The 15,703-nt window shown below is 34.2% G+C and overlaps 1 protein-coding gene across 1 annotated transcript; it reads left to right on the plus strand.

The window, feature by feature from the left end:
* Positions 1-527: 527 nt before the first annotated feature.
* On the plus strand, positions 528-15,496 carry LOC113076261 (proto-oncogene tyrosine-protein kinase Src-like; the record flags this gene model as incomplete). The annotated part of the gene is made up of 4 exons (XM_026248917.1): positions 528-1,124; positions 11,722-11,971; positions 13,547-13,646; positions 15,479-15,496. Coding segments are annotated over exons 2-4 (359 nt in total), but the record flags the coding sequence as incomplete, so codon positions are not given.
* Positions 15,497-15,703: the final 207 nt, after the last annotated feature.

Genomic DNA, 15,703 nt, shown 5'->3' on the forward strand with positions numbered 1-15,703 from the left:
TATTATTATATATACTATCAAAGTATTTTTAGCTTTTAATTTATATTTCCAGTTTTTTTTTTTTTTTTTTATAAATCTGTTGTAATTTATTTTTATTTAAGTCATTTCTACCTAAACTTTAATTTTTTTTTGTTATTTTTTATTTTTATTTTAGGATTCATCTTATACTGTATTTGTGTTTTACTTTATTTCTGCTTTATTTAAATGAACACAATCCATGTTTTCTTCTTCTTTTTTTTTTTTTTAAACCAGTAACACTGATTTAGGAATTATGTACATTGTTAAACAATGGATATTCATTTTGAGATTTGCTAAAGATTTGCGTTATTGAATTATTAGTGTCTTTAAAGATTAACAGCTATAAATAGAATTTCTGTCATATACACACCCTTCTGCATTCTTCCCTCCGCAGTACAGAAAAGAAAATATTTTGAAAGTTAAGCAACATTGGACCCCATTGACTTTCATAGATTTTTTTTTTTTTTTCGTTCCACAGAGCAACAACCAGTTTGGAATGAGATTAGGGTGAGTAAGTGATTACATCATTTTCATTTTGGTACTAATATATTGTCCATCCCTACATTTAATTGAACAAAAGTGGCCAGATTTGATTCCTATGGACTGACTTTTACACAAATCCTGTACAAACCCTCTAGCTGTAGATTCATTTGTGTTGTGATTCCTTGAGGGAGTGTTAATATAGTCCTGTGCTGAAAAGCAGCCTGTCCAGACAAAAGGTCTGATCGGCTGATCAGAGACCCTGGCGTTCCCGTTCATCTGCTCACACACTCCTGGAATTCCAATAATCACTTCCATGGAAACCCTTGACCTGGTCTCTTCAGATGGAGTAAATATTGACTCGAGCGCCTCCTGCCTTGCTGTTTCTCGCTGAGTGGCTGTGTCTGGGAGTCAGATCTTGACTGTGTGTGCCGTGTTTACTGTACATTCAGAGTTTGACTTCCTGTCGATGCATGTTGTTTAGTAGGATTCTCTTGTTCTTGAAAGGGTTGTGACCAGGTTTGGGCAGGTAGTGCACACACATGCTGTATTGTAAACTCTGTTCAATGATTTACTGAAGTGACAATAAAAGGAAAGCATGAAGAAGAAGAGGAGGAGGAGAGGAGGTATGTAAACATGGAGCCTGAGCTCTATCCTCTCTGTCTTTTATACTTTTATGTTATATATATTTTATACAAATTTAACCATGTCTGTGCATTAAAACCTATATGTAAAATTGCTTCTTTTTTTATTGTAGAGTAAACAGTTCTGGTGTGTGTGTGTGTGTGGGTGTGGGTGTGGGAGTGTGTTTTTAATCTTAGTCCTGAAGAAAAACCAGTCCAGGATGGGTTTGAGAAGCACTGTTATTGTAATGCATTTGGCCATTTATCCAAAAAACCTTCTTTGCATTTAAAGTTTAGATTTGCTTGGCTTCACAAGCGCACAGCCCTAATATACATAGTTTACAAGTTTCTTTACTGTGTGGTGAGAAACATCTACTGAAGTGATACTGAAGTAGATAGCTTTAAACATGTCAACCTTAATGAAGGCTCTTCAAACTCCTCCATGGCCGCAGATAACCTGAAAGAGAGAGCTGACTGAAAACTGATTGATAATGGCTTCAGTAGCAGCTCAATTGGAAATGCATCAGTGTTCAGACTGCCTTTCTTGTGATTCCCACAGTCCTGTCTTGGAGTTTGAGAAGAGGTTGAGCCCCAGTTGGAATGTTATCATGGCGTAGTGATTACAGAATGAATGTTGATAATCTCGCTGAAGGACAAGCATCAGGATCACAGCTCGAATGGTATACTGTGGTATGAAAAAGTGTCCCTCAAGTCAATACAGTATTAATGTACAATATACACAAACTTCAAATCTTTATGTTCACATCTATAAAGTTTGCCGACTTGATAGTATAATATAATATACTTCTTTCAAAAGCAATATATATAGTGTTCCTGTAGCTCAATTGGTAGAGCATTGCACTATCAAGCACAAGGTTGGGGGCTTGATTCCCCGGGAACACAAGATTGGTAAAAATTGGTGTGCATGTGTGTGTGTGTGTATATATATATATATATATATATATATATATATATATATATATACACACATACATACATACTAAAAATTCAGCTTTGCATCACAGAAATAAATGATAATTTAAAGTATAATAAATTTAAAAACAATTATTTTAAATTGTAATAATATATCACAATATTGTCTGTATTTGTATCTGTATCTTTTTTGTAATCTGTATTTTTGATCAAATAAATGCAGGCTTGATGAGCAGAAGAAACTTCTTTCAAAAACATTACAAATAGTCATGTTTCCAAACTTTTGGTCTGTACTGTACACACACACACACACACACACACACACACACACACACACACACACACACACACACACACACACACACATACATACATATATATATATATATATATATATATATATATATATATATATATATATATATTATTTATTTATTTATTTATTTATTTATTTAATCGTACTGTCCTCATCGTAGTTTGTATCTTTTATATATATATAACTTTATTTATTTATTTTATTTAATCAGAGCATTATTTATCTGACTAAATAAGACTTCCTGAATAAATGAAAAACTGAATTTGTGCTCATGTTCATACAATTTTAATGTAAATTTTAGGATTTATTTGAATTTACATTTATGCATTTAGCAGAAGCTTTTATCCAAAGTGACTTAAAGTGCATTTAAGCTATAATTTTTTTTACCAGTATGTGTGTTCCCTGGGAATTGAACACACAACCTTTTGCGCTGCTGACACAATGCTCTACCACTGAATTGTCTGGGTTCCATTACTGTAAATGATGAGAGAAACGATTTTATTTTATTCGTTTGGTTCTTGTTTGGTACAGTCACTGGTCATGATATAAAAACCCTGATTACGTGACATCTCGAAAACACTGCATAACATGACAAAACTTTAGCTGCTAATCTAGACGGGGAGTTTTCACTTTCTGTTGCTGCGGCCTTGTACACTTTCAGGTGCTTTTCCAGTTCAACTGAATTAAATACTTTCATTCACATGTCTTCTCTGGCTTCGATGCTTCCAGTACCAGGGCGTACTAAAGCAGCTATCCACAGTTAATGAAACGTTTGATGTTCACCATGCGAATGCAGGAATAACATGATAGACAAAAAAAAAAAAAATTGATTTTTTAAATTTTTAAAATTGACTTTGTTATCTTAAACTAAAAATAAATAAATAAGAAAGTTTGTTAAATTACTAAAACTAAAACAAATAAGACAAAAACATTTCAATAGTCATCCATTTTTATATTATTTTATTATATAATAATATTTATATAAACATTTTTCAAATGCTAAATATCCTGTTATTGCTATATTTTTATTCAAATGTAAATTTTAGTATTTTTTATATATAATAATAATAATAATAATAAAATGTTTAAAATATTAATAGATGCTATGTAAATAGTATATGAATAATATTAAAATAACAGTAATGGGTAGAGCTATAACTTTCTGCTTTATATAGTCTTTTCTGCTGAAATGATTGTGTGAACAGGTTTTTATTGAGCTTTTACATCTCAAATCATAGCCTGCGAAGACAAACTGAGTTCATGTGAAAAAACTTTATCTGATAAAAGAAGGAAAAAAAGGATCTCGGGTCAACAGAAAACCTGAGTTGTAATTCCTGTTTCGCTCAAACCCCTGGGAAGTATGTGGGTTTGGTGATCCTCTGGCTTTCCTCCTGCATAATTAAGTGAATCCGAAGCCTTTCATCATGGATTGGACTCTCTCTCTCTCTCTCCCTCACTCACTGTCTGCAGGTGTTTTCCTCGTCCTCAGGAGAGCTGACCGTGAACATTCACACGCTAGCTGACCGCCGGCTAACTGTTTCATGTTTCTGCAGGTCTTTTGGAGTCTATGGATGCTTGCGTGTAATTTAGAGATGGTTTTGCTTCTGGTTTGTCAGACAGGACTTTAAAAAGAGGAATTAATACAGGCTGCATAGCAACAGATGAGTGAATAGTTTCAGTATCACATACTGGACTCAAGATTGCACGGCTTGCTGGGTTGGAACAATGGACAGTTTTGTTTTATCCAACCTGAAGTAGCTCCAGCTGAGTCCGCTTTGTGCTTTTTCATATGACTGCGGTATAATGGGTAACAGTCATCAGTAAGGTCAGATTTATAGCAGAGATTAGGTGGTTGCTATGGTTTCTAGGGTGTTCTGGAGGGTTGGAATGGAAAAATTTTTTGTTTTGTGAATAATTAATATGTAACTAAAATGCTTAAATAACATTAATCTCTCTAAATATATGTAGTAGTAATATAAATGTATATTAATGAAATGTATACAAATATTATATTTTTCTTGTTCAACTAAAATAAAATGTTTTTAATTGTATGTATATATATATGTATGTGTGTGTGTGTGGGGGGGTATATATATATATATTAATATGACTAACGAAAAATAAGTAATATATAAACCATAGATATATTATGTATTTTATGTTTATTATGTATTAAAATTAAATATACTGTATATATCTGAGCTATTAATATATACACAGATTTAATATGTAATATATTTTTTTTTTATTATAAATTAAAATAAATAATATTCATATGTTTACAGTAATAAAATAAAATAAAAATATATTTTTTTTTTATTAAAATAAATTATATTCATAAATATGCATTCAGTGAGTCATTTTTGGGTCATGCCCTACCATTTGAGAAAAATGCCATAGTCATATTTTCTGCTTTGTGTGTGTGTGTGTGTGTGTGTGTGTGTGTGTGTGTGTGTGTGTGTGTGTGTGTGTGTTTGCAGCACGAGTCCAGGCCTGTAGGCATCCTGAATCTGTTAGTAGTCTGAATCTGAAGCATCATGTGTGTTTGTGTATATGCATTACTGTACAGTATGTACGTGTAGCAGCTAGCCCTCACTTGAAAATGGCTTGGCTAAACAGCCCAGCTGCTCTTCAGCACAAAAAACAAGACCGGAGGGGCAATATCGACCCTCCACCCCCACATACTGCCCCGCTCTGTCCAGTCCGAGCCGTCTGTCTCTCCCAGCGCTCAGGAATCAGAGGCGGTCTGTGGAGCACTGGGGGGGGGGGGGCGTCTCTGCTTCATCCGATCTGTCGGAATCTCCTCAGCTGTTACACAGCAGCACATTTCCACTGGTGACATGAGAATTTCCCATCTCGCAGATGACAAACAGCCATGCTGTGATTGGTTTAGGTTTGTTCCCATGTTAGGGACTATTTTTAGTTTATTTATTTATTTACTTAGCTTACTTGGGGCATTTCTTGTATTTGTGCACTTACAAAAAATATAGATATAGTTCTGTAGCTATCCACACAATTGAATCTAAACGCAGTTAATAATTAACATTTATTTACTCAAAGTTTGTATAGATAGATAGATAGATAGATAGATACATTAATCATTCAAAAATACGATTTTTTGTTGTAATTTTAGAATCATCTACATACTGTTGTAAAAACCCAATGCTCAGCTGTCATATACAGCTAACCGGTTTGTTAGAGATGTGGTTCAGTTTGCCAGAGGCGATGTTAAATGTGAGTTTGTTTTATCCAGACCTTTGATTGGCGTGCCACAGTATTGTTCTGGGCGCAGTGGGACTGAACTCAGCTCCTAATTTGTGTTTGGATTAAACTGGATGATTCCCAGACCTAATCTCAGATTTACAAGTGCTCCAGATACGTTTGAGTCTTACGCAATCTCCAGCAAGAAAGCCTGCCACGATTTCTGCTCGTGTTTCAAATATGGAGAGATTTATCAGAAATTCAGATGTTATTGCTGAGGCAAAGATCACTACCAATATTGCTCACAGTTGACATTATTAGGAGGTTATGAATAATAATGATACTCATTCTACTCTGGGGCACATAAACACCCCAACAAGTTCAACGCTAACAACACTGACCCTAAAGAAATGCTTTGGCATCCACCCACAGCTTCATTTCTTTTGTTGCTTTTTATTTCATGTTTTTTTTTCCTTTTCTTATCTGTATTTCTTTTCTTTTGTTCTTTTTGTACGTTTTGTATTTTTTATTTATTTTATTTTATTTTGCATTATTATAAAATTTTCTTATCTTTATTTTCTTGTTTCAATTTTTGTTGCATTTGTTGTATTTTTTTCTTTTGTTTTGTTGCTTATCTATTTCTTAACTTTTTAATGCTTTTTGTTGACTTTTTAGTATTTTTCTTTTTGTTTTATTGCTTTTATCTTTATTTGTTTTAGTTTGGGTATTTAGATTTTTCTTTTGTAAAATGTGTTTTTGTTTTTTCTTTTTTGTTATTTCTTTTTTTATTTTTGTGTTTTGATTGCTACTTTCTTTTTATTTATTTTTTTGATGGTCTGTTTTTATTGTTTTTGGCAATGCATCTTTTGCACTAAACATATTTTATTCAGAAAAAGTGCAAAATATGCATTTAATTGGTCTTTCTGTCATCGTGTAATGTTAATTCAGAAAAAGTGTTTTTTTTTTTGTTTTTGTGTTATTTTAATATTCAAATAGCCCTCCAAATGAAGAATCAGTTCCTAATGACATTACCTGTCAATCAAACTTCATAAGCCGCTGACACAACACAGCATAAATTCAATGAATGAATTTCCTGTTTCCAGTTGTTGTTTACCATAGATCAATGATGCTTTACATAATGTCATAACCCCGTTTGACTCTTTCTTCCAATGATCATTCACTACATTCAAACCTCAGTAAGGTCGTTTCCGGCTATCTGCCAGATACAGCTTCAATCAGAGTCAAACATTCACTTCTCACAAAGCAAATGACATTTCTCTTTAATGACTGTGCCTTTGTGTTAATGACTGTTTTTGTTGTGGCTGGACATTACTGAGGCATGAGCCTGCATGGACTCCATTAACTGGGTTAACGAGACATCTGTGTTGTTGCAGGATGCAGGTTTTCCCTGGATACTGACTGGTAAACGCAGGGACCGTATAGCACCCATGATACATTTATGTCATCTAGAGCCCATATGGTGGAGAGCAAACTAATGAGCTGATGTTTCTCTCTCTTTCAGTTTTCTTAAACGACTTTTAACTGCATTGTATTTTTCCTTTTCCGAACCACAGATTGCTAAATTTTTTGGGCATAATTGGCTACAATAGGATATTTGTCTACGGATATTTGTAAAGCAAAACAATCAGATACATTAAAGGTTAATTTTGCGACAGGAACAAATAAATGAAAAAAATCTCTATGAACCCATTCACAATCTGTTTGAATTGGCAGACCACGATGAGCAGATGTTATTACATTTTGGCTGCTTATTTATTTATTGGTGTTATTTTTCTTTATTTTATTATTATTTTTTCGTTTGTTGGATCTTTTGTTGCTTTATTTTTGTGCTTTTTATATTTATATTTTGTTTTCTTTTTATTTATTTAACCCTTTTTGTTTTATATGTTATATGTTCATTTTGTTTTAGTTTATTTTATTGTTGTTGTTTTTTATTTATTTATATATATTTCATTTTATTTCTTGTTTTTTTTTAAGGATTTATTTTATTTTGTCTTTATTTTTTGTTTTCTTTTATTTGGTGCATTTGTTTTAGTTTCTTTTCTTTTTTTATTTGCTGTCATTTCAAGTCTGTTTTTCTGTTTGCTTAGTTTTCATGCTGAACAGTTCTTTCAGAGGCCTCTTTTCGAAGAGTGAAGAAAAAGCTGTCATTGCACTTGTTGTGAACAGATTTGCTTGAGAACTTGTTTGTAAATACCATATTTTATTCAGTGTGACTTGGAATCGATGTGAAAAAATAACTTGGATATCCTATCATTTCAGGGTCAGTGCAGGTCTTTAATGGTACAGAGCACACATCTGAGCACTCTCCTCATAACTCCAGTCTTGTGAGGGTTTGCGGCACTGCACTGCCAGTGAACCTGAAGTGCACAGGTCTCTAGTGAAAGCTTGTAGGGCTCCAGGGACTTCGGCTGCGCTCTAACTCTGCATTCACACTGTTCGGCTGAGATTAGTTCCCCTCCACCGGGCCCGTTACAGCTCCTCTAAGAAACGAGTTGCCCTGAGCTGCCAGTCCGCAGGGGTTTCTGAGACAAGACACTTCCGCTTTTGTAGAATTTATCACCCTGTAGGCAAGCGGGGGCTTGTTCTTCATGTTTATAGAGAGTTGAGGACTGTAAGGAAGCACGTGTTTAGTCAGGTTTGTGTGGGTGGATGGGAAAGTGTCTCTGTCTGTCTCTCAAAGAATGTGTGTGTGTGCTGGCAGACAGACAGTATGACATGTGGAAGTGTGTGTGTGTGTGTGTGTGTGTGTTGGGGGTCCGTGAAGATCGTATTGCAGTGGCTGTCACTGATATGTGAGAGGAAACAGCTGAGCACTCCTGTACTCTGCTGAAGAGAGGTTAAAGTGCACTAAACAAAACCTCATGCTACCATGGGTCACACAAACTGCGGCCACTCGGTTTCTCTGGCCTTTTTCTTTTGATCAGATCTGTCGGTGTAAAATGGCATTTTAGCCAGTCGCAATCATCTATATATACAGGGCTTAAATATTCCGGCACCGTGCCGGATCTCCGGCGTGTGACCGTGAGGAAAAAACATTAATATTTGAGAGCCTGCGCATGCAGTTTAATATTTTCAAGCCAATTTATTTCTTCTACCAATCATATGAGAGGAACGCAGCTTTAACTAACGTTGCAAGCCTATCAGAAGCAGAGAAGGGCGTGTCCTTGCAACACAGTATGATTGACGCCCATACGTCAATATCATTTTAGCGTTGTCGGAGAAAAAAAAATGGAGCGCAAGTTTATGAAGCCTGGGGATGCTGTCCTAGACTTCTAGCAATAGATAAAGGACTCAAAAATAAATGGCGCTTTTTGGCAGTTGGTGCAAGAAACAGAGAGCCCTGGGCTTGTTTCTGCATTATTTATTCGAGGAAGCTTCTGTATGCCGGCAGCGGTAAGAAAGTGCTTGCTCGCTATGATTTATGTTGCGTTCCAGGCAACCCGTAACCCATGTTTTTCCAACCTCTAAGTCCCCGTGAAACGGAAGTTACAAACGGCTTCTCTCCAGTGTTGTGACGTATTTCCGAGAGAAACGGAATAATAAATGAGGAAAATAGTGGGCGTGGCTTATTTTCCAACTAGCACCTGATTGGATCTAGATAAGTAGGTGTGTTCAATTGCATGAGACATGGTTCATTTCAACTCACCGTCGTCAAACTTTGAGGTACTGACGGGACAGCGTTATCTGTTAATTAATGACAGATATCTCACAAACCCCATTTCGTGTTCTGTCCAATTTTTTAAGTATTCGCGCGTGAAGTGCTTCGGGCACATCCGTGAACACTCTGTTATACCTCTTTCCTCGAAATGTAATTAAATCGATCCATCTGGACCGTAACGAAGGACTTTTAGGGAAAGGGAAAAGTGTTCCGTGAGTTCCACAACCAAAAATGCACCTCCTCGCCATCTCTCCTTTCACGCGCTGTCAATTTTCGCAAACACACAGGCAGCCTGTCTACTGTCAGTTGGAGGGGCGTGGTTACGGATTAAGCAGACACCCAATTCCTCAAGCCTACGTCATTAGTGAAGGTCCTCCAATGCAGAGGGGAGGGGCATTTTCAGATTTTGATTAAAGATTATGAAGCCAAAAATTTTTTTGTGTGGATTGACTCGCATGGACGAATTGTTCCGCACAAAACGATCAATTTAGGCGAACAAAGTAAATATAGTCAATTTTGATTTCATGTGTACTTTAAACCCGGGAAAGTGCACTGGAACGGCAGTCAAATCCGTGAACTCGTACTAGATCGATGTACTCTGGGTTTTGACGTCACAGCACGCGAAACAACAGTGACAGCCCCTACGGATGCAGTGTTTATGCAAGTGGTACATGTTGAAAATTACATTTTAGGACACTGTAACGTTGCAATAAAATTAATAATCTAGCTAAATTTCCTTGCGCACAGAAAATTTTTTTGAGCTATCTAATATTTTGACACTTAATTTCCATGATATAAATATTCTTAAGAATTAAAAGTTTGTTTTTATTTGAAAGTGTGTTGGCTTTCTTGCATTATTATGCTTTCATATTATGGTTATATATTCAGTTAAATAAAATGACCAAGCATTATTTAAAGGTGCTGTATATAATTGTTTGTTTGTACAAAGCATAAAAATACCATAATATGTTTGTAGATATTTAGGAATCATGTTAAGTTATCATACTTGTTTCTCCAAAAAACAACGCTGCATCCAGTTACTCTGCTTTAAAATGTGCGTTCCGTGTATGAATGTCTGTTTTTGTTTGGTTCTGTGTGATTCTGCCCATTGTCAGTTTACCCAATAGTTTTTCAACACCCCGGGTTGCCAATTGGTGGAAAATGGCATATTTAATTTTTTTGGTTGCTTTTAGTAATGTCTGACTTTTTATTAGTAGGGAATGCTTATGCAGAACCGCTACCAGCAATGATTAATTTGTACATTTTTGCATCCTATTTTTAATATACATTCCTGATGTTATTGAGAAAAACTTATGACGAGCATGTCATTGATTAGGAAATAGTATTTGTTATCTTTAATCACTTACCTGAAACATATTTGATGCAGAATGAATCATTTTCAGCTGCATTAAGTCACATGACGTTTGGACAATGTTAACCAATAACCAAACAGTTATTTATTTATTTAGTAAAAATGCATCAGTAGAATTAGAAATGCATTAGTAGAATGGCTTCATTCCATTCTGGCTCAATTTTCAATGTCCAATAAACAATCTGTGTTTATCATTTCCTCTAAAAACTCTTTTTAAAACTAAAGAATACCACTCACATTCTTCAGAAAATGCTAATCGAGTTTATTAAAATGGCTTGAATTTGAATATTGTGTTGTTTTCATATGCAGTAATGAGACTGTGGTTTAATACTGAATATATCTAGATAAAGATATTTCAGTGCACCAATATCACAGTTTAGTTTATTTGTGTTACTTAAGGAATAACAGAATATCGCCTGCATACATAGTTGGTTAATAATTCATTAAGTTCATGCATAAATCATGAAAAGGGGCCAGTCTTTAGCGCCAGTGCTGGAAAAAGAGGGGGTCTGAAGTTTCTTAATGGTACAAATTGCATCAAAGAAAATTTTTCTGATATATATATTTTTTTCTTTACGTCAAAAGTCCAATGATTTATGAACGTGGCACAGTGGTTAAAAATCTATACTTATAACAGATAGGATGTAGCTTAAAATACTGTAAAACATGATTAATAAACCATCCAAATGTATTTATCGTTGTTTTATTTAAGATAGATAATTTAGATTATTTACAATATAAGTAAATAAATACGTGTATTTTTTTATTCATATTTATTTATATTATATATTTCTATATAAATGTAATATTTTTATATTTACATTTTTATTTCTATTTTATTTATTAAATACAATATCATAAGTAAATAAATGCATTATTTAGATTTATTTTATTAATCTTTATTTAGATTCAAAAGTTTAAATAAATATTAAATATTTGTATGTTTACATTTTTTATTTCTATTTCATTTATTTTTCTATATATATTTTTTATTATATACTATTTTTTATTTTTAATAAACTACTTAAATTTGACTCTAGTAACAAGTTTACTGCAAGGTGTTTTGTGTAAAAGCATCAGCTGTCTGTCTCTGCAGGTCTAGGCCATGGGTGGAACCAAGAGTAAGCCCAAAGACCTCAGCCACCGTTCCCGGAGTCTGGACGATGGCTCCGGAGGACACCATCATAGTCCCAACCAGTCGTCCTTCACGCCCAACCGGAGCCCACCGGTGGACGGCCCTAGACGCGGCACCCAGCCCAACATCATCTGTGCGGAGCAGGCGCTGTTTGGAGGAGTGAACTCGATCAATAGTACCACGTCCCCTCATAGGGTCGGCACGCTTTCCGGTAATGCAGCTCGGTCTGATCAGTGACCTTACACTTCTGCTTTTGCTGACCTTCTGTATTAGGGCCAAGACATCTGAAGGGTGAATTAACTGAACAGTTGCACCATGCATGGAAAGCAGGAAACGTGCACCTTATTCACTATAGTGCTTTTCTTAATCTAAATTAGGCTCATTAAAGATTTGGTGTATAATATATATATATATATATATATATATATATATATATATATATATATATATATATATATATATATATATATATATATATATAATAATAACAGGTGCAAAAATGTTAATGGATTATTTGTTTAAATCGCATGAATGAGAATCACAGGAAGTGAATCTTAGACTTTTTTTTTAGTCTTTTACTAAGACGCCACATCAGAGCTTTAATGAACCATCTGATGTATGCTGCTCACTAAAATAGCGCGGGATTTTGCAAACTCCTAAGCTCTGATCTGATTGGCCGGTGTTCCAAGATCTCTGACAGTGGAGGATGCAGAAGTTTTGTCCGTCTGTGTGGAAACAAATTTGTGTGCATGATACCCAGCTGTTACAGTGAGCCAATTTCTGCTTAATGTCCACAAAATGACTGGTCTTTTTCGGTCATTAGTATTAATCTAAATGAATTAATATTGTCTATACAACCATTTTGAAAACTGCTTCACCATTATTTAAATACTGTACATGTTAAAAAATAAATAAAAGGCTTTTATTAAAAATATTATGTTTTATAATAAGTAATTAAGTAAATAATACTGTACATGTATTACTGGTAATATCATTATTATAGTAGTATAATTATCATATATGTGTGTGTGTGTGTGTGTGTATATATATATATATATATATATATATATATATATATATATATATATATATATATATATATATATATATATATATAGTTCATGTTTTAGTAGTTTTCTGTTTTTGTCATTTTTATTAGATTTTGTTTAATATGTCTGCATAGTATTTATAGTCCTTATTTTTTTATCTCCATTTTGTTTATTTTAGTACATTAAATTAAACTGAATGAAAATAATCCTTTGCTTAACTGAAATAAATATTTAATTATGTATCTCAGTTGATAAAATATATGTATTATATTATTGATTTTTATATACATTTGATTTCAGTTAATAAAATAGGTTTTCTAAATCATTTATTTTTATAAAAAAATTTTATGTTGCTTTTATTTTTTTCAATTAATAAAATACATTTTTTATTAAAAAAACAATCGTTGATTTGTATTTTATTTCAATTTATTTCAATAATAATTTTTTTATTTTTTTATTTTTTTAGTTAACTATAATAACCCTGATTGCAGCATTACTTTTAATAGACCAGCATGCAAAAAATAAATCCGATTCACCCGCTTCTTAGGTGCCACTTCGACACTTCTAATGCTGGCAGTCAAGAGTCTGACTATGCAAGTCTAGACTATTTTTAGATGCCCATTTTCATTGGGAATCCAACATTGCATTATATTACTTAGGTTAATCAAATTTCCCTGCTGAAGTTTTTGAGTTGCATGCATCAATGCTGTATGTTTGTCTCTTGTATTTTTCCATAGGCGGCGTGACCACGTTTGTGGCTTTGTATGACTACGAGTCACGAACCGCCTCTGATTTGTCATTCAGGAAAGGAGAACGACTCCAGATCGTCAATAACACGTAAGGGGGAAACACACACCCACACTCATGCAAAAACAACAGGGCTCAGGAGAGCAATGGACACACCCACTGATGCAGACATACACACACACTCACATCCTAGAGTCTCTCATCTGTCTGACTGCTGTAGCCCCCCCCCCCCCCCCCTCCTCTGCGGTAACCATAGGAACTGGCTCCCTGTGAAGGCACTGTATTTGTGGGATGACGGCTTTTTGTTCTCTGGATTCCATTTTTGGTCTTCCTGTGCACACTAAAAAAGCTCAGCTGCACGTCTTTACCTCCACTTCCCCTCCCAGACCAAAGGGAGCATTTTCCTTCCTTTCTCCACCTGCGTTTCACTTCCTTATTCCAGTGTTCAGTGCTACAGTTAAGAGAATAAAAACACTCTCAGTAACATCCTCTTGGTTTCGGCACAAAGCGGACCTGGGGAATTGCTTTTTTTAAGTCAGGCCAATGCAGTGTGATATATGGGTGAGCCTGAAACAGAAACAGAACATGGGGGGGGGGGGGGGGTATTTCAACACAAAATCAAGAGAAAGTAATGAGAAATAATATTTCACATTTTGTTTTTAGTAACATTAATATGTTTTACATTGTAATGTTATTTTCAGGACAATCTAAGCAGCTCATAAGTTGGAATTCATTATGAAAACAAGAACAAGAAACAATGTGTTATACTGCTATTTATTTAAGCCAATTTAGATGTTAAATTTGATCTTTGGAACACAGTATATATTAGTGTATTACAGTACCGAGAACCATCTTTGAAAAAGATTTTTTTTTTTTTTCACAGAAAAAAAATGGGGTGAAAAAATGAGAAAATAAAAAGCTTAAATCACAAAAAAAAAAGTTGGAGTCAGTAAGATTTTAATGTTTTTGAAAGAAGGCCATATGCTCACCAAGACTGCGCTTTTTTATTTATATATATATATATATATATATATATATATATATATCAGTTTATTCAAGTCTTTACTGTAATTTTTGATCAATTTAATGCATGCTTGCTGAATAAAAGTATTAATTCATTTAAAAAGAAAGATTTTACCAATGCCAAACTTTTTAATAGCAGTGTGAATATAATTTGTTTTCATGAAAGAATTATGAGCCCTTTTTCATGAACTGTGCAGATTATGGGTTTGAATATGCCTGATGAATCATTAATTGAATGAATTTAGTCACAATTAGCATGATTCATTTAATGATCTAAGTCATTACTTGCAATCATACCAGACTTGAAATGAAGCATACTTAATGCACACTTAAGGTTCACGAAACTGAAATCGCCATCATTGCAGCAACATGTAAAGATACACATGTGCAGGTTTTTGTAATAGATGTTAAAACATTTTAAAATATTTTTTTTGTATTAAAACAAATGACCAAAATAGTGTAGTAGTTCAAAACCATTTATGTGGATTTAGAACAATCTGGATGTTTTCATGAAATTCACCTTTTAAACCATAACCAGTCCGCACCGATGTCCATAACCCTTCCCAGAAGCTCCTGATAATAAAGTAATCAGCTTTTTAACAAAATCACAGAGCTGCTCCGGCTTATCGCTGGGACCTCAGAGTCATGTGTCAGCACACAATTAGAGATAATCAAACGCACATTACTCAAATTGTTTTCCATATTTTTAGTACTCGACATGATGAGCATAGATAAATTGGATAAATGCTGTGTTTTCAGTGCGTCATTGTTGCGGTTGACCTTCAGTCAGCTTTTTAAACCTATGTGGGGATGTTTTTTTTTTGCATTTAATGTCCTTTTAAACACCTCATGTCTCATCTCTGTGTTTTTCCTCCACATGCTTTCTCTCGTTTATGTAGGAGAAAGTTGAATCCCAGGTTTGTAAAGTTGATCTTGCTTTCAGCTTTCAGTGTCCATTCCGTGTGGTGTTGTGTGTGTTGTGTGTGTTATTTCACTGTATGCTTGTCCACCTGAGATTTGTCCTGACTTTTCAGAGACTGTAGAAGTGGTTCAGAAATAGTGTCACACCTCCTCATAACTGGCTCAATCATGATCATTTTACATTTGTCCTTCACATTGACTTT

Source organism: Carassius auratus, unplaced genomic scaffold, assembly GCF_003368295.1.
Source record: "Carassius auratus strain Wakin unplaced genomic scaffold, ASM336829v1 scaf_tig00019516, whole genome shotgun sequence".
NCBI classification, from domain to species: Eukaryota; Metazoa; Chordata; class Actinopteri; order Cypriniformes; family Cyprinidae; genus Carassius; species Carassius auratus.